This window comes from Gavia stellata, chromosome 18 (assembly GCF_030936135.1).
Source record: "Gavia stellata isolate bGavSte3 chromosome 18, bGavSte3.hap2, whole genome shotgun sequence".
Lineage (NCBI taxonomy): Eukaryota > Metazoa > Chordata > Aves > Gaviiformes > Gaviidae > Gavia > Gavia stellata.
The window spans coordinates 3,151,141-3,171,062 of NC_082611.1; the positions used below are offsets into that span (position 1 = coordinate 3,151,141).

Genomic DNA, 19,922 nt, shown 5'->3' on the forward strand with positions numbered 1-19,922 from the left:
AGCCTGATGAGCCTCACCCAGGACCCCCACCCACACCCTGCCCATGGCCCAGGAGCTCTATTTAAGCTCAGCCTGTGGCTTGTAGTCCTGGTTTGAGCTGTGCTGTTGGTGTGCCTGTCTCTAGCTCTGTCTTCCTGGTTTCTTTGACTCCTGCTTGAGCTCCCTGGATATGGGTCCTGAATCTGACTCCTCACTTGCCATGTCTGGGGCTTTGAATGGCCCCTGCTGCCAGCCCTGGGCTCTGCCTGCTGCGTTCAGGCTCTGTCCATGCAGGTGCTGCTGGCACCAGCATGATCCTTGGCTCCTGGTTCATGCCCTGCCATGGGACAGTCCTGCTCTCGCTGCTCCCCGGCAATCCCTCAGCCTGATACTGAGCTTGGGCTCTTCTGCACTTGCCCCTTCAGAGGTGCAATGTAAGGACGCACCTTAAAACCCATCAGCACAACAGATCAACGCCAAGTGCAGCCTGCAAGCTCCTGCGGAAAAGGGAGGTCTGCCTGGGAAAATCATTCCGAAGGGCTCCTGTCAGAGACTGCTGGAGATGTCAGTGGCTCAGAGGTGAGGAAATGCCTGAGACCAGTGAATCAGGGCAACTCTTGCTCTGTAAGATAAGATAGAGCTTGTAATTATATCTGTTTGTAATCACCTGCTGTCTACAACTTGTATTGTGTCTGGGAGACAAGCAGAGATTATCCCTCAGCTCTACCCCAGGTCCTGTTCCTGCCTCTCACTGATTAGTCTTGTGGCTTTCAGTTCTCTGAGCCTTCCTCTGCTGCAGACCATCTCTGATGGCACTTACTCATCCCATCAGAGATGCTGAAAGGCAGAAAATCGATGAGTCTACCATATGTGTATGCTTCTGCTCCTGCATCTTGGTGCTCCAACCTTGTGAGCGCTCTCCTGCGCCCGCAGCAGGTATTTGCTGGTCACCGAGACCCTCCGTCACTCAGAGTAACCCCTGAGCTGTCATTTCAAAGCCCAAAGAGTGGTGGTAAAGCTGTGCTCGGGTGGCCCTGTTGCATGGGGCAGGCACGACGTCCAGGCAGTGCTTTGAGCACAGAGCTGTAATTAGCTTTGGCGAGTCCCTCTCATCTCTTTGACCAGGTTTCTAAAATGCTGTGTGATTTCCTGCAAAGTGGAGCTTTTAAAATTAACCACAGGGGAAGCGTTTGCTAAGCAGAGATATTAAGCAGCCCGTGGAAAGCAGGCTGTTATGTAATGGCCATTAGCAGCATCAAAGGCATCGCAGGATTTTTTTACCAGGGTCTTGGTCCTGGTCACCGAAGGCAAAATCAGGTTCCCTGCGCTAAGCCTCAGGACCTGTGTTTGAAGAGGCAGGAGGTTTGTGAGAGATCTTCTCCTTCCCGCTTCACTGCAGCTCTGCGCTGGTGCCTGGGTCCCCCGCAGCAGCGGGTAGTGGTGAATTTGGGTGGCTGTGCGCTATCCACTGCCTGTGCCAAAGACCTGTTGCTTGATGCCGTGTGCTCAGGGATACTGTGAACAAAGTTACAGCATTCCAGAGAAATTTGGAGAAATGAGGCTTCTGGCATGCCCACGGGGCAGTTCTGTTGCAGGACAGGGCTACTCCAGCTCTGCTGGTGCCAGTATCAGTGTACCAAATGTGGGTTGCTCTGGTGCCATCACCCAGACTGAAGCTACTGTCTTGATCTGTGTTTTGCCGGGTTAGCTTTAGACCTGAGAAACCTGGCTGCAGTGAGCCAGTCCCTTCACTTCCAGCTAAAAGCTGTCCCGGGTTGATTTGAGCTTGGTGTGAAAGTTTTGGGGAATCCAGATGAAGCTATTCCCATCTTTTCCGTTGTTCCCGATTCATTCTCCTGAAACCATAGTTCCAGTCACCAGGATATGGTTCACCCTTGCAGTGGTCTTTGACACCCCAACAGCAGGTTGTATAGGGGGAAAAGGCATGGAGAGACTTTGGTGTGGCAGTAACAGGGAAAGCACTGGAGGGTTACATCATTCAGCTATTGTAAAGAAGGGCTAAAATATACAGCACTGGGCCTGAACTGGCAGGTCCCGGTGACCAGCGGCAAGATGCCATCTGCCTGCAAGGTGGTGTGGAGATACAGGCAAAGTCAAGCCCAGGGTTGGACTGGAGAGGGTCTATCACTCTGTGCCCTCATCCTCCATCCCTGTGCCAAGCTGCCGTGCTTGGCATCGGTGCTGTAGAGCCCTGACCATCCGTCCCTTTCCCGGGAGAGCTGCCAAAGAGAACAAAAACAACAACAAAAGGGATGCAGGATTAAAGTTAAGCTCTGGTTTTGGTTAGAAGTAAACAGAATAGAGCTCTGTGGGAAAGGGGGAATGAGATTCTGGTCATTTAGTTTTGTTTGCCAAGTCCCACTAAATCCCAGTGTTGTTGTACTCAGCCTAAAATAATGTTTACCATCCCTTCAGCAGGCTGTGAGGGGCTGGAGGATGGACAGGCGTGCTGTGCATCTGGGTTGGGGCTGAAGAGATGATGGTCCTGGTTCACATTTTCCTTACAGCCCTGTAGAGGGGAAGACCCGAGTCACTGGCAGGACTCACCTTGGTAGTGGTGTCAAACCTTCCCAGATGAAAGCAGAACCGCTTTAAAGCGAGGGTGAGCATCTGAACACAAGCAAGGATGCCAGGCAAGGAAGGGTCATAGCCCCAGAGGTTTTCTGGAGTAAAGCAAGTGTAAGTGAGCTCAGAGACCGGTGTTTCAAATATAGTTTCTTATCTGTTGCATGCTTCTTTGCACACTCGCTGCCAGCAGCTTTCTGGGCCATTCAGCAGGCAGGCATCAGTTGGAAGAAATGACTTTGATTTTGCCATCATTCTTCTTCCTGTGGAAACCTTTTCTTTTAAATCCCCCTTGAAAGTTGGCTGCTTCAAGTAAAGAAACTATTTTTAAATATAGTACATTCTGATGGAAATTTGGGGACTTCTTTGAGGTGCCCTGGAAATATCTGCTTTCTCTCCCCCTTTGAAAATTGCACTGTTGCAATGCAAAATCATGCTGAAAGGAGATTGTTTTATTATTATTTTTTTATTAAGTCACTTTTAGTAGTGACTTTGAAGGAATTGCAGGCAGTTACTGGGCTGTTGCAGTAGTGACTTGGCAAGCAATAAACTGGAGTGGGTCACTGCTGTTCAGGACATGTGAGAAGCTGTCACTCCCCGGCCAGCCCTGGAGACCAGACTGGTGCTTCAGAGGTCTCTGGTGGCTCAGACACCTCTTCAACCGCCCGGGGAGCTCGCTGGCTGGACTGCGCTTCCCCTGGCATGGAACAGCAGTGCCAGGATGGACTCTGCCACTGTGTGAGCAAGTGCAGGAGATCCCTGACAGTGGGAGCTGGAGGGGGAATTTCCGAAAGGCTTTTTGGTTGATCTGGTCGGAGAGGAAGGCTCGGTATGCATGCGTGGGAAGGGCAAGGGAAGCCAGCAGTTTATCTGTAAGATCTCTGGGATGCATGTCTCCCCGCGCAGCACCGCTGGCTCCATCCTGCCATCATGAGCTGCTATCACTGTAAATAAAAGAATTGGGTCATCCCCAGCTTGTTTGGGTTGTTGCTGCTGGGGCTGTTCCTTGCTTGTGTGTTGTTATGCAGGGGAGCGTTTTCCCCCTCGTGGAGCCTTTCAAGGAACTCAGTGGGTTGGAAGCAGGAGAGGGCAGAGAGCTGTGAAGTGCTTTATATTTATCTAATGCTGCAGGACAGTTATAATGTGAGCACTTCAGTCTTAATTAACTCTGTACCTGCTTGGCATTGTACCGCCTTTGGCTCCTTGGCTTTTGTAGAGCTGCGAGAAGGCACAGACGGCCAAGGCAGACAGCTCCGAGTTTGTCTGAAAGGTACTTCTGAGTTCTGCTTAATTGCTCCTCCTGGCATCGCTCTGTGCTGCAACGTTGGGTTGTCAGCGGGATTTCCTCCAGACAGCAGTCCCCTCTTGGAGGGAATGGATCCTGCTTGGTGCTGAGTTTCTCCACCTTTTCCCTTTCCTCCTCTGCTCCTCGGAGAGCTGTAGCAGGATTGTGCTCAGCGTGCACACACCGTACTTCAGCAGTTGCGGGTGATGTCCTGCATGGGATGCTTGGGCTGGGAGGACTGAGCCTGGGTGAAGAAGGAGCAGAGAATAATTGTTCAGCCTCCTTTGACATGGGAGCGAATGGAATTTCCTGCCCCACTGTTGTCCTTCCTGCACATGAACATACCCAGGGACAGAGAAAGGAAAATACTTTGCAAAGCTGCTGCAAGCCCAGAGAAAGATGTGCACTGGGCAGCTGGCCGAGAAAGGGGTGTTAATCCTTTCTAATGTGATAACAAGATCCATTCTGGGGCTTAGTTTCTCATGTCTTCTCCCCAGAGCACAAGGGTCTCGTGATTAGTGGATTCATTACCATTAATAAGTTATTTGGACTGTGCTTGTTGGCAAGTAACAAGGAAGTCAGATTGACCTTTCCTGCATGTGGAGGTAGATGGTCTTGGAAGAGCTAATTCATTTATTTTGTTGATATTGGGGATTCCCTCGTTCTGCAACACTGTTGTTTCTCATTTTTGCTCTTCTTCCTTCTTTCCCCTTTTCAGTTTTGCCAGCAGGGTCATCAAGCAGAGGAACTAGGAAAAGGTCTTAAGTTTGCAGTGCTTGTTGTCAGTTGGGGTGTCCCTTCCCCGCTGTACTCGGTGATGGCAGAGCATCATGCAGGTCCCTCCCAGCCGGACGGATGTTCATGGTGTCTCTGTGCTCAGGGCAGACATGGGAGAGGGAAGGGCTTGAAAAGGGCTGGGCAGAAATTGGCCCCCATGTGACTGGTTTTGGCCTGTCATAGGGAGGACTTTCTTTTAGTTTGTAAATGATTTTGGGGACAATTGCAAAAATGAGCAAGGCAGAGAAAAGGGGAGAATAAAATCAGTTAGGCAGCAGCAGAACCAAATCAAGCTTCATCTACCCTTTGCAGTCAAGCTGTGCTGTTTTCCTGGTTTTATTTCCTTCCCACAGCCACCAAAGTGTGTCGTTCTTTTGGTTCTCCAGAGGGTTTGTGCCTAGATCTTTTCTACGCAGCTTATTAAATCACAGCCCAGGGTGCTGTGTCTGCAGGCAGTATTTCTCCTTCGGCCCAAAGCTTCCTCAGCAGTGACTCGTGGGAAACACTCAGCCTCTCAAATCTGTGTATGTGGCTCATCAAGGGCCTTTCCAGTTGCAATGTGGAGTGAATAGAGAAGCATTGCACAGGAAGGGAATTGGTCCTGTAGGTCCCCAGCCTGGCTGCATCCCCTCCTTCCAACAAAACTGGGTATGTGGGCTTCCAGCAGAAGTGACTGGCACACTGCTCCCTGGCTAGCTGTGTCCCTGTCCGGCCTGCCCAGGCTGGGGTGGGCGTATCAGCAGATCAGAGATCAGCTCTGGGGACTGAAATGAAGATAATTAATCTGGGACAATGAACAATTATCAAGATTCCTGCAGCTGGGAAGGCAGACAGCTGCAGAGTCGCGTGTGGCGCTGAATGTTGTGTGTATTGTGCCGTGGTGGCAGAGACAGCTCGCAGGGGAGCTCGGGTGTGAGGTCGGAGCGGAGCATCATGCTGATGCATCAGCCCTTCTGTCTGAGCACCACTTCCATGGTTGGTGTTCTTGGCATGGGCATGTGTGTGTCTGCGTCTAAACATGAAACCGCTCCCAGGAAAGGAGCTTGTGCAGCCATAGCTGCTAATTACACAATCATCCCTCCAGATGGTCCCGCTCCCTCTGCAAGTCCAGCTTTGCTCTGAGTAGAATCCTAATTACGCTGGCCCATGAGCTGCGGTGTGCTGAGCCTTCCCAACCTGCCTGCTGCCAAAAGGTGTTTGTGATCCGGAGACTCCTGCTGCTGGTGTTGTGGTGGGGTGTTGCTTCCAGGGTGGTGAAGGAAATAAGAATTTGCTGAGTTTCACAGCTCCACCTGGCTCTGGAGCAAGTTTTCCTGGATCATCAGTTGTAGTTTGGAAGAGTATGTCACTGGAGTGGCACATCCAGATCAAAGAGCCTTGATCAGCATTGTTTGAAGGGAAACAAGAAAGAATAAGGGATGTTCCCCAGATAACACAGGGTTGTTGCAGGGCTGGGAGTCCAATGTGTAGTTTTAGGGTTGCAGGTTAATGTCTGAGACTTGCCTCTGTGGCTGCCTCTGCTCCAAGCACCAGGTTTGGGCCTTGAGCTTCCCAGATGAAGTTTTAAGTTTGCATGTCTTGTCACACTGGGGATTTGGGAACTGCAGAGATACGTTGAGCCTGAGCTGGAGGTCCAGGTGCTTTGATGATAAGGTACCAAATGAGACCTTTCCTGCATCATCTTAGGGATATAGAGTAGCTCTTTGCCCGTAATCCACAAAGTCCTGGTTTCAAGAGTGGTGAAGTCAGCCCCAGGGAAGCTGGTCATACCCCAGAGTCCTGTGGCCGTGCTACTTTGCTGTATCAGGCAGTGCACAGTGTAGTCCAGGCTTGGTCTGGGCTCTGGGGGTGTTAGACCCCTGCACCGCCACAGGGTATGGAAAGCCCTGATCCCAATGTCCCGGTTGAAAGACTTCAGAGCTACTGAGCACCTGCTATTGAGTTTCTTGGGAGGAGGCTAATGAGACATGTACCCATTGCCTCTCAAACCTGAAGGTTTTAGAAGAAAATGGCCTTCCTGAGGCTGGTGGGGCTGGGATGGCTCTGCCCTGGGCTTTGTCGTGTCTCATGGATGTGCAGAGCCCTCCCAGCACCTCCCTGGGCAGGACTGTGGCTGCAAACAGAGATGTCCCAGGTGTGGGGGGTCCCCACCACATTTATTTGAGGGTGCAGGAGGCCTTTGCATCTAAACTGAGCCCCTCTCAGTGTACTCACTAAGACCAAAAGAGAGCTGTTGGGGCTCTGCTTGCCACCTGTGAATTAGAAGTCACTTCTCAGGTGTCTCTTCTCATCCTCCCTCTGTTTCTTCTCTCAAGTTCCCCAGCTGTCTTTGTCCACAGTCTGTAGCACTCCCAGACACATCCCTGTGCCTCAGTGTGTTTTAATCCTTTGCAAGCCTCCGCAATACCCCCCTCTGTGTGACAAACCCTGCTGGCTGTAGAATCTGATCTTCTAGCAAACACCGTGCTAGTGTAGCACTCAGCCTTTTCTTCAGCTTGTTTTATATGGAAATTTCCTCCAAGTGAAACCAGTCGTGGGAGGGAAAGGAGAAGGCTTTTAGGCAGTCCTGGAGGAAAAACATTTTTCAAGTTTCTTCCTTGTCTCTTGAATCTAAGGCATAAAACTGGGAGGAAGATATTAGTGTTGCCTAGAAGTGTAGGAACACTGTGCAATGGGAGCGGAATTACTGGTGAATGTGTTTAATCACCAGCAAACAATGCCCAGTTCCTCTGATGTGCTACTCTTGCCTATCCCTGAAGCTGGATGAACCCTTAACACCCAATACCTCAACACTGTCTCAAGTAATTAATCGATGGAGGAGAACCAAATTCTGCAGGAAAGTTGCTCAGGGTTAAGTTCTCCTCAGTTCTGCTCTACAGGAATTGCTCTCTCCTTAAAGTACAGTTGCTGAGTGACTCCTGCTTGACTCAAGGGTTTTGGGGAGCAATTTCAAGCAATTGTATGGAATAACACTAGTTTGGCACTCATTAGAGCCAAATTTATTCAATAGTTAGGTATGTTCAGAAACAGATAAAAATACAGCTGTTCTGTCTTGAAGAATTACCTGCTTATCTTCTACCTACATCTCACTTGGTCGTATAATTTGTGTGTTGCCTTTTCCCTTACCTCCTGACTGATTATATAGCGTCTTAGATCCCTGCAGATGAAGTTGGCTCTAGGACTTTGCACCCTCTTATTTTGAGCGGTGTTTAGCAGTGTGAGTGCCGGTGGGTCTCACTAATGCTAATCAAACAGCATGAAAAGTCCTGGGCTCTGGTGGTACGGTGATCTGCCCCAGAGCACGGCTTGGGAAAAGGCACATCCACGCCATGCTGTAATTAGAGCATTTGCTTATCTTAGCTGTAACAGAGCCATAAACTTTATCCAGGCCAATCAAATCTGATAGGCACTAAGCATACAGGTCATGTTGATGTGGGCTCTTTCTTTTCTTATGTAAGTACAGAAGGAATTTGAGATGGTCTGTGGCTGGGTCTCTCCTTGGTAAAGTTCAGCTCGCTCATCCCAGAGAGGTGCTAAGGGGCAAATTTATTGGAAAGCTGCTTTGCCATCAGCTTTTCTGAAGCATGTTCTGAGCATCAGAAGAGCTATCTTAAAATCCTTAGATGGAAATAAAAAGTTACCTAGATTTGTGGGAAGCACTGGCCTGCTGGGATTTTTCTCTCTATACCCTCTTGTTTCAACTTTCAACTGCCTTGTTCGCTTGGGAAAGCTCAGGCTGATCTTTCTGAAAGATCGCTGGTGCCTTACAGGATGCTGTAAGCAAAAAGCTTTGTAGACAAAGGTAGGGGCTGATATCTCAACTGTGGCTTGCTTTCCCCAGTCTGATGGGGCTGAAGGACAAAGGAGGAATAACACTCAGTAACCAGTGCCTTTTGCTGCTGATGAAACAAGGGGTGCATCATTTGTTCTCATCCTTCTCTTTCTTTCCCCTCCAGGACATACAACCTTACTTTCCTGCATCCGTACTACCGGACAGACGAAGCAGAGGAGAATCCATTCATCTGCTCATCGCATCGTGAAAACGGCATGCAGAAATGCTCCAACATCCCAAACAGGAAGGAGTACAAGGTGGAGTGCACCTTGAGCATGGACTCCTACACCCCAAGTTTATACAACCCCGACTTCAGCAGCAGGAATGCCTGCATAAACTGGAACCAGTATTACAACGTATGCATGGCAGGGGACGTAAACCCACACAACGGAGCTATCAATTTTGATAATATTGGATATGCCTGGATAGCTATTTTTCAGGTAGGATTCTCCTAAAGATTTTTCTGTTTCTTTTTGTTTTGTCATCTTTTGCTTGGAAAGGTTTTGGTAGATGCATCGGAAGACAAAGGAGTTTGCTCGCACCTGCGTGAAACTGCAAATAAAGACGCATCGAGTAAATGAATCAGACAATAACATGCACAAATGGTGCAAGAAAGCGTTTGGAGAGAACAGCCTTTTTTTAGTGCATTTTAGAAGGGGGGAAAACATTTCTTGGGGCAGACAAAAGTATGGCAAGTTCTAGCACTGCAAATCACACCTGGAGAGATCCCAGGGATTTTTGAGAGTTAGGGTCTTTATTTATTGCTGTAGTATCAGGAAATGGAGAGTGTTGTCCAAGTCCTTAAGCAAGACTTAATATCATTCTAAAATGTAGGAACTAGCTCGATGGCATGGTTTGGGCTGGATTCTAGAACTGCAGGGTTATACTGGTGGTATGGTATGCTGAAGGGAGGAAGAAATAATCCTAGTGGTCCTTTCTGGCTGGAATACCTGTGACGAGATATGACCTGTGTGGAATTTGAGTATCTCTTGATAAGTACCTGTACAGCTCTTCACTAGAGACCAGAGTGCTTCTAGCTCAGGCTGGGGGAGCCTTTACAGGTGCGAAACCACTCCAGCAACTGAAGCATTTTTAAAGCATTTGTAGCTCTGGAACATTGGATAGCTCATCTACACAGGCCAGAGGCTATGGTCTCTTAGGGCTAGCCTATTTTAAATGATCTGTGTACCATTTTCCTTTTTTAATTTGCACTTTCTGTTTTTAATACAAATTTCTTCATGCTTTTGGCTGATGCCCTGTCTTATTTAGTCCTCCTGAAGTGTAGGTGACATCTATTCCAAAAAGAGAAAAAGTTCTCCTTTTAGTTTTGGTAACGATGAATGGCTACTCGTTCAGAGCTCTAAATTTCATTTATGAATTTCCTTCTAGTTTCATATTAGAATATGAACTTAATAACTTTTGATTTTCCTCTGGGAGCAGTAAAGGGGCGATTGCTTGCTCTGAGCATCTTGTTTGCTCTCATGCTGTCACAGTAGCACACCATGAATCACACTGCTGCTGGTGTCAGAGGCTCAAAACCAAATCCAGAAGGGTTCAGACAAGTCCCAAGTATCTACTAAGCTACGTTTTTAAAAATGCTTTGGTTCTCTCCTGGAATTAGTATGTCAAGAGCGGAGCTGCCATAGTAATTTTGAATATTCCTGACTGGTAGGGAGTGTTGCATAAAGGAAGGAGGGAAAACAAAGTGAGAATACCAGATAGGTATCTGGCTGCACTTGCATTCTCCTTTTTCTGCTCTTGCATAGGTCTTTGACAGAGCTTGATGGATGTGCCCAGGAGGTCCTGTCTGGCTCCCACCACAGGGCAGCAATGTTCTTGCCACAGCAAGGGCAGAGGGCGATGTGTTGCGGAGTGTGCTAGTGCATTGAAAATGAGCAGGTGCTTCTCGAGGGGTCCTGCTTCCTTTTTCCTTCCAGAGCCTTTTTGCAGGCTGCAAGTTTTCATTTCATGTTGGTATTTCATTTCCTCAGCCTGAAAATGTAAGTTTTAAGCCAGGAAGAACACACCAGCCACAGCAGAGGTTTCAACTGATTCCTTTGGGCAGAGCAGAGTGTCTGGCAAAGTTGGATATCGTATCCATAGATCATTTTGGCAGCTGCCACGAGGTTTATGATTGGTTTTAGTGCTGCTTAGGCCATCCAAATGCTCAAGAGTTTTCCCAGCCAGAAACTCTTCTGACATCTTTATTCCTTTTAGAAGTAAGGACTCACTTCTAGAAGCTGAAAACAATCTAACTCCAGGTAAAGAAGCAGCTGTTGGGAGTAAGATGCTTGCTTAACTTTGATATGGAAACAGTAAATCATTACTGCAAGAGATTGGATGCTAAATCAAAACAATTGCTGTAAGCAGAGAACATTTAGCAAATAAAGCTATTGAGTTGTGCTCTCATTACATTTAATAGTTGAAGCTGGGTAGCACCAGGTCAGCAGTTAGATGAGGCCTCAAAGTAAGTAGTGCAGAAAGTAGAACTGATGGGTTCAGTAGCTCAGGAGCTTGCCTGTGAATTGGTATTGAATTACAGGGCAGAAAGCACTCTGTGTTCTGGATGAGGCAGGTCCAATTGTCCTGATCCCTTCTGGGGAATAATGAATACCTGGTACTTTGCAAGAGTTATAATGGTGGACTGAACCTCAAGGTCTGGCAAGCCTCCAGTTTGCATAATGGCTATCTTAGGACTCGGCTGGATAGAGCATCCCTCATGATTTATCCCAAATGAGTTGGAAATCTAGCATGGTTTAAGAGCTGTCAGAAGGGAGGTTGGTGAAATGAGCCCCACAGGTGAGATTGGGAAGGAAGCTTCCAAGTGCGGTGACTGCAATTCGTGCCCAAGAGTTTCCAAGGGCGCAGTTTGATACCGTGCAGACTGCAAACAAGCAAAACCAAAAGCAGACTTTGACAGGGAAAATCTTAAAATCTCTACTCCAAAACGTCCTTGTGAATGGTGTGCCCAGGCAGGAGGCTAGCAGTATGGCCAAGCTCTTTCAGCTGCCAGCATTTGGATTTAAGCAGCTGGGCTGAAAGACATTTAACTTCATGGTAGTGATCCTGAACTTGCAAGTAACCTGGCACATGGCAGCGGGGCGTACCAAACAGTGAAATGCATAGTTGACCTTCCAAGCAGATGAGTAAGTCAGAGGCATCAGACATGAGAACCAACCTAGTGCAAATACTAAAATCTTAAAGCAATAAAGACGATGGCTGCATCCATGGGTGTTTGAAAGGATAATAATTCCTTATGTAATCCCGCAAATGATTCATGTTTTGATTCCCCTCATTTGTTGTGTAATAGACTAATTCATGTATATATTTGTTACAAAGGCACGTTCAATGGCAAATTATGTGAACTAATTAGCTTATTACAGAATAAATGAAAGGAGATGGAACCTAAATTAACTGTGAGGTTTGGCATGATATTAAGATCCCTTTATTGCACATGAATTTCAGCTGCAACAATAAGAGCAGTAATTACAGGTATTGTTGTCACACTGCAAATGATGAATTACCCACCTAACCAAGTCCAATTTAATTTGAATTACTGACAGTCTCAGTGGAGCAACCAAAACACTGCCATCTTCCTAACCGTTAGTCTCGGTGTGGCCAGGCCTGAATGCAGAAACCCCATTAAAACAAAATGGGGATGGATGGCTGGTAAGATACACAGTTTGGGACAAAGAGATGATTTAGGCTACTTTGCAAACCACAGAACCATTGCTTGGATGATTTCATGTCTGACTTCCAGATAAGTAAGACCTATAATAGCACTTTATATCAGGAGGCAATGCTCTTGGCAAAACTAGCGAGGCAAAGTTGAAGGAGCCAGAACATTCAGCTAGGCAGAACCAAGACAAGATCAAGGGAACAAGCTGTTCCTCTGTGCCTCCTTCCAGGATTTAGTTGGAAGGACTGAACTTTGAGAGCAAATGTGCAGGAAAAAATTACATGGACATTTCTGGAAACGTCCATCCAAAACAAGAGAGACGATTTGTCTGGCAGTTCAGAGGGGCTCTGACACAGCTGGTGCTGGCTGAGTTACCTTTTCTATGGCCTCTTCACATGTTGTATTTTGGAAGTAGCTGCATTTTCTAAGGGGCTTCCTTAATGAAAGACCATCTTGAAATTAGTCCTTGGACGCAGTTCTCAGATTCATGATTCTGCTTCTGCCTTATGTTATTCTGAGTGCATGTTGCTTCTACGGGGTTTTGCTTAAGAAGACATCTCGGTTAACAAGTTAATCAAGTCACACAAGTAACACATCTCTGGCCTGTCATCAGAAGGCCCTAGTGAGGGAATTCTCAGAGGAGACTGTTTTGCATTCAGCAGCCCCCTTGCTGCTGTCAGGAAAAAAAAAGCCTGGTTGTGTTCACGAGAGCTGAAGACAGCCCAGCAGGCGCACAACATGATAAGAATGCCCAAGAAAGGAAAAGCTGAATCACCTTCTGAAGAAAGATGTCTGGAAATAGAGCAGCATTAAAGGAACTGTCAGCAGCAGCAAGAGTTCAAGGTGTTATCTTGATGCTGTGCTTCGATGGAGAACTTCTCTTTGCGCCTCACCAAAGCCGGGAGTATGTTACAGCCACGAAGGTGTGGGTGACTAGCGCAGGAGAGAGAGAACAAGTTTGGGGTGGGGAAGTGAGGAATTGATGCCGCCCATATCCTCCTTCATTTGTCCTTCTGCAGATACTTGACTCCTAACGCGATGGCAGGCTGCCCGAGCAGGTACGACAGTTGGCAGTGACAGCCGTATGCTGCAGGCCACCTGCTGAAATAGCCCTTTTGTTTCCATGTGAAGCTACCTCTTCTGTGCTCTAGTTTGTCAAAAAAGCCCCTGGGAGCTTGTGTAAGCTATCTCAATCGAATCAAGGATTTATTTGTTTTGACCCTGCGCTATGTGCTGATCAGGAGCTTGTTTTGTCTCCGTGGTGCTGACTCTGCTTCTGCCAGGATCTGCACCCCTGCCAGCTGAGAAGGTACAGACCTTGGCAGGGAGACATCAGGTTTGGAAAGAGAAAGGTTCATTTGTCTCACTTGACCATTGTTTGGTGCCCTGATCTGTTCCACAGCCGTTGCCCATTTCGCATTGTTTCAGGCTCTGTTCATCACGATTGAAATCCTTCCCTGAGGATTTCTCCCTTGTCTGGAAATCTTTCAGCTAAATCTGTAATGGGAACCATATCTTCCATTTGAATTAAAGGAAAAGTGACATGCACTTCAATGCACTTCTGCTATGACCAAACACAAGAATGAGCTTGAAGTCCCTCCTCATCCATACTGTCACTCACTGTCACTGTTTGAGGAGACAAGACCTGAAGCTCTAACATTGCTTTCTCTTAGACTAAGCGCAAACCCCCACCCTGGAACCTGCTGGCAGGATGGAATTGGCAAGGTCTTTCCTCTTGGTTCCCACTCGCACATCTTCCTCTTAGCTGGGCTGTCGCTCAGATGGGTATTAGTAGGGACCTTTTTGGGGCTTGTTTCTCTTGCTTTGTTGCTGGGACCTCAGGGTACCTCAACCAAGTTCTTTACAAAATGACAGCTCAGGAATGGCTACCCCAGTGTCTCAAGAGTATCATACGCAAGATGCTACTAATACGCTTGCTTGCCTGTCTCTGCAACCTCTGTTTTATCTCTTTCAGTAGTCTTAAATATTTTGAGGAACAGCCAAAAGGCACACTGAAGCAGAGGGAAGTGAAAGAGCTTGAGGCTTCCAGCTGTAATGGTATTGGTGTGCGCAATGCGTAGGTTTGTGGGCCATGTATTTTCAGAACATGCTGTCACACTGGGTGCCCATGTTTTCAGAGTTCATTGAGTAGATAAGTTTTAGGCCAAAAGGACATTTTGTCAAATGGTTCATTCTTTAAACCGATGATATGCATCAACAATGCATATCTGTGCTGAATTTGGCAAGAAGTTTTGGCTGGGGAGAAAAAAGGGAAAAGAGTTCTAAGCTTTTCATTTCCACTGCTTCAAGATGATGCTTTGTTACTAGACTGGAATTTGTTTTGGATCACCAAAAATATTTCACTCTAAATGATGGGGTTTTAGTTTGTTGGTGTTGCTTTTTTTAATTTCATTGGCCAAATAAACATCATTTTCTGCATTTGAAGAGCTTTTGTGCTGAACACCCAATCTAAAAATATCAAGCCCCTTTAAAGCATCTCAGAGAGTGCTTCCAAGAGGATGAGTTGCTTTTGAAAAACCTCCCTCATTTTGAAGGCTAGAAGGAATTGACCCATGTAGCACAGGTGAGAGAGGCCATCTTGATTCCAGGTCTGGGCCCGCTATCCTCTGGGAGGTATTGGAGGGACCCAGTGTGGCACAGAAACCTGCTGCAAACTCTAGTTCTGGAAGTGCTTCATCCGACCTCAATCATAGATTCTTGTATTCAGAGTAGAAAGAGGGGTGCCTGCAGCAAGCCGTGACCTAATCTGGAGTCCAGTTACATGATGAAAAAGCTACTGGTCTTGAGGTGCATCAACCATTCTTACAGGGAAATCTTACTTTGGTTTGATTGCCCCAAACCTGCCCCGTGATCAGTTGCTGCTATTGCATCTTCTGCTGTGAGTTGTACGTAGCCTAGGGGAGACTTGTATGCTAAGCCAGAGGTTCAGCTGCTTTACCCTGATGTCCCCACACAACTGTCTGCAGTCTTGAGTTGGCAGATCCATCCAGGAGGACAAGACATCCCCCTGACTCTGGTTAGTGTGAATGGGTAAAGCTTAGACGCTTGGACACCTGAAAGGTGTTTTGTGTCATAGTCCTGCACAGAGGGCTAGTTGTGCTTGAAGCTGTGCACCCATTGTCCCTAATAGTCTCTAATATAATTTGAAACAAGATGTAACAATAAAATTAACAAAAATCCTTGCTTTTTGCATTTGGGCCAGTACCCCAAACCACTGCTGCTGTGTTCCAGACAGTGGTGTCTGGAGAAGTGCTGTCATTCGTATAATTGCTATATGGTACATGCATCTGTAAGCAAGGATCTCAGTCTGGCTTCGTTTCCCTTCTCCTTGTTACAGACTCTTCATCTCTCAGCTTTGCTCTGCTATGAAACTCTGATTTATGGCGCTCTCTATGATAATGGACTCATTATTGCTGAAGCTAAACAGTTAAATACATTCCCAGTGCATAAGATACTTTACACAAACAATGAAGACAGAGGATAATTATCACAGTAAATCAAACCTCATGAATATGGACTGAGATGTGATTTGTTATAAGCAGCAGTCATCTGAAATCAGTGATGCTTTTGCTGTCGGATGAGGATCTTGCATTATTTAGTGTGAAAGGGAGAGATGGCAACTAACCTTCCTTTTGTAGCAAAAGTTGTTAAGTTTTTATGCCATTTTTAAGCTTGTAGATTCACTTTTCTGAGGTTCTGGGCCACCAATAACAGCATCAGTGATATGTCCAACTTCATTGTGCACTGGCTGGACTCTGCTTTTCAAGATCCACTGTGAACTGGTAATGCTGACCGGAGATCTCATTTACGGGGAACAAATTTGAGAGGTCGCAAATCAAAAACAAATGCAAGGTTGCACAGTTTTCTTTTATTTTCTGGTTTGCAGGGCCGCCTCTCAGAGCAGATGCATGCTTTGCAAGATTCTCAATTTATAAAGAAATGGCTAAAGTCGCTTTAGAAAGTAAGCCCTCAAAGTGAAAGGAAAAGCATCTGGTCAAAGGACATTACTCAGAATATAAAAAACCCCGTTTTTCTGACCACAGGGGTTACTGAACAATACATGTCATGAGGAAATAATGAAAATTGTGAAGTTGACTTCAAAAATAGTGATTTGATTAGCTGCCAAGCACTCTGCACGCGCAAAAGGAATACTCCATTATTCACAGGCAGAATATGTAGATAAGAGGCTTTCAGAAATGAATACTGAAGGCCTCATAGAACTTACGGAGACCATCATAGTAATTAATAGCTCTCGCAATTTATGACATCATTGGATCTTGTCTTGATGAGGCTTATAAAATTAAGAAATAAAGAAACCTTGCAGCAGGGCCAGGGAAATGAGGAGATAAAAAGTAAACAAAGCCGAATAATCATGGCAGTCCTCAGAGTTGCTGTTCGGTTCAGCATAATTGATTTTGATGCAGATAATGCCTATCTTGTGTCCAAAGGACCCAATTTAGGCTGAAGAAAAAGAGGCTGAGTGCGAATTATAGATGTCAATTAAGATGAACGCTTCAAATGGTTTGGGAACACTTGGGTGTCTCTAGCTCTGGTACCGTCTCCTGCTGCAGCCGGGCACCGAGGTGAACAAGCATCTGCAGTTCTGAGATCAAGCACCAAGGAAATTTCTGTTTGCCAGAGCTATGCTTTTTAGGGAGTGTGAGATGCTGATTTTGGTTCCCATGCTTAGGGAGGCTGTCTCTACAAACAAGGTCTGTTCAAGTAAGCCCAGAAGTGCAATCTTGCCATGAGAAAGATCAGTCCTTGGGGCTGGGCCGGAGTTTTGTATGTTGTGCGTTCAGTTCTTCTAATCTTTTCAGCTTCACTTCACACAGTAATTTTCCAAACGTTCCTCGACTGATTAGTGGCACCTTAAGGTTGATTTCTATCTGCAGCAGTCCATCTGGCACTAGCCGTTAGCGCTTTCTAATACACAGAAAGTAATTCAGTGTTTGACTTTACTAATTAAAGTAGTTTGGGTTGGAGTTTGTGTGTTGGTTTTCTTCCCCTGGATGATTCTTTTTTTTTCTTTTTCTTAACTGACACTAAAGCAAAAAATAACCTGCTCTTGAATTGATTATAGTCAAGAATTTGCAAAAATTTTGGCAGAGCTCAAAGGCAAAGATTTTTATGATGAAAACTTCTTGACATAATAAAAGAAACTGCACTGCAGAGACCTTTGAAATGACCCCAGGAAAAAACAAAGTAAGCCTCCTGTCTCCCTGGGAACAGTGAGGAGACCTGAGTTAATTGCCAGCATCCTTAATCTACATCTCCGTTGTAATTTTCACTCTGGAGTTCTAGATTTATTCTGATTAGCTTGACTAGAAGACCTGATTCTGTCCCCAGTTATGCTACTATAAATCAGATGAGCATCTCTGTTACAGCTGATGAAATTATCGTGGCATAAGCAAACCAGGAGGATCAGAATCACAGAACAGAAGACATTTAAAAAGATCTGATTGTCCACTCTTATCCTGCTCATATTAGTATGGTGATCAGGGAGTGCCTGAGTGGCAACGGCATGAATGATGTCCCACCCAAAGATCAATGAATTCAAAATCTGTCTTTACGTTCATCTCAGTGAGCTTTCTGTTAAATCCTTGCAGTGATGGGAGAGAGGATCAGACACAAGACTTGGGGCTTTAGTACTCAGCCTTATAGGTGTTAATGGGAGACAAATGATTTATCCCATCCCTGCCCATGCTGTGTAAGAGGTAAAGAACTGAATGAGCAGGCAAGAAGAATCAGACTGAGCATCATACAGGATCTCCGATGGGTTAGAGGACAGCTCTGTTCTCTGCCCAGAGTCTCAGTCCTTCGAAGGCAAAAATCCTTTCCCCTTGCTAAGGCGGCAGCACCTCCTTTCCTACTGGGTCTGCAGCATGGGATTACAGTTGGCAGCACCCTCCAGGACAACCTTGCCAATCATCTCAATTAAATCTTGCAGCTCTTTCCCTGCAGCTGCCAATTTTAGTGTGCCATGGATCTTGCACATCTTTTTCATCAGAGCAGAATTAAGAAACGTGTTTCTTGCCGTCTTATCTCTGTTGATAAATAATTGTATGTTGCATTTATTGGAAGCTTTGAACTGGTACATTTGGGGACACTGTTTAATATGTCTGTGAACAACCATAGCTTGAACAGAATTTAATTACTGAGAATGGATTGCTGAGATTGGAAAGCACAAGAAAGGTGCTCCAGGTCCTTGGAAGACATCTATAAGGGGCTCGAAGGGCCAAATGCTGGAGCTGCAGTCAACTGGATTAATCAGATTGGAAACCGAAGAGAGAGGAGGAAGTAATTTCTGCTTAGCGAAGTAGGTGATATTGCATTCAGGGTGCCCCAAGGGAGGAACAGTAGGAAAAGCAATGCTGAAAAAAATATATCCATGTCCTTGGGAAAACAGTGAGAGTTCCTAGCTTTCCCTCTAAGTTCAGCTGGTCTGAGAATAAGTGTGTAGAATCAAACTGTGCGTTGCAGCAGTGAACCTTGCACCAGTGCAGATGCCTTTGACTTGGTTCCAAAAATAGTTAAAGAGTTTAGTTCGTGGTGTATAGGCCAGCTGTTGGCAGATTCAAACGGTCTGGGTCCCATTTACACCAAGGCCTTGCTGGGGATATGCAATGAGATCTTGGAGTAGGTAAAAAAGGTACTCGTAAAGTCATTCGGAGCACTTTGAAGGACAGCAGGAAAGAAGTCCACAGCATGGCAAGAATCAGGCTGTAAAAATCATGGACGCTGTTTCAGTCCAGACAGGTGGCTATGCATGTGTGTTGTCCTGCATTTCTCCAGAGCTATTTGATTAAAAAAAGAAGACAGATGTCTGTGAGCATGCTCTCTTACAGGATTGCTAGTACTCTCTAATCCTTGGCAGCTCAGGAATCCTTCCCCTAGGTACTGCTGCATTTATACTGGGTGATGAGTCCAAGAATGAATCCACAAAGATGTCAAACAGGAGAACAAAAGCCCAGCGGTCTATTTAGCCCTCCTATATCCCTTTGGTTTACAAGTGAGTAGTAAATAATGCAAATTCTAATTACATCTTAAATATTCTGAGAGCTGGATGAGCGTTTTCAGCCCTCCAGAGGAGAAACGTGGTGTGTTGATTGATTCTTGCTGAAAATGCTGTCTAGCATGCAAGAAAAATACCTCTATAACTGTTGGTTGGCCCTCACTCTTGTCTCAGCAGCTGTTTCCCAGGTGGGGAGCTGGCAGAAGCCCAACAGCAGCCCTCAGGTAACTCCTTTTGTAGAGAGGGCTCTGTGTTTAATCGTTTTGATACACTCGATTTGAGGATTGCCAGCCAGATGCAAATTCAGTGTAGAGGTGTATCCAATATGTTTGGAGTCTCTGGGCTCATTTTTTATCCCCAAGTGTAAATGGATGGAGCACCAGCTGTGCCAGCCTGACTCTGAAATGCCCATCCAAGTAGAGGGGAAGGAAGGGAGAGGACTTGAAGTGGTGGAGTCACCATCACTGGAGGTGTTCAAAGAACGTGTGGACGTGGCACTGCGGGACATGGTTTAGTGGGCATGGGGGGGTTGGTTTTATGGTTGGACTTGATGATCTTACAGGTCTTTTCCAACCATAGTGATTCTGTGATTCTGACTTTGGACAGCACAAAGGAGGCGACTTCTTAGGTAGTTGGCAGTGATTTGGTTTAGCCTTGTGTCACCTCCCAGCTTGATCCCTCCAGTTTCCCCGTCAACTTACACAGGCATCAAGTGTAAGAGATGATCAGCTGCTGTGCACAGCCCACA

At 46.3% G+C, this 19,922-nt stretch overlaps 1 protein-coding gene across 1 annotated transcript in view; it reads left to right on the forward strand.

The window, feature by feature from the left end:
• CACNA1H (calcium voltage-gated channel subunit alpha1 H) overlaps positions 1-19,922 on the forward strand; it is a 258,550-nt gene that overhangs the window by 145,381 nt on the left and 93,247 nt on the right. Inside the window, exon 6 of the mRNA XM_059826531.1 lies at positions 8,584-8,899. Coding sequence (XP_059682514.1) covers positions 8,584-8,899 — 316 coding nt within the window. The remainder of the gene's footprint in view (positions 1-8,583; positions 8,900-19,922) is intronic.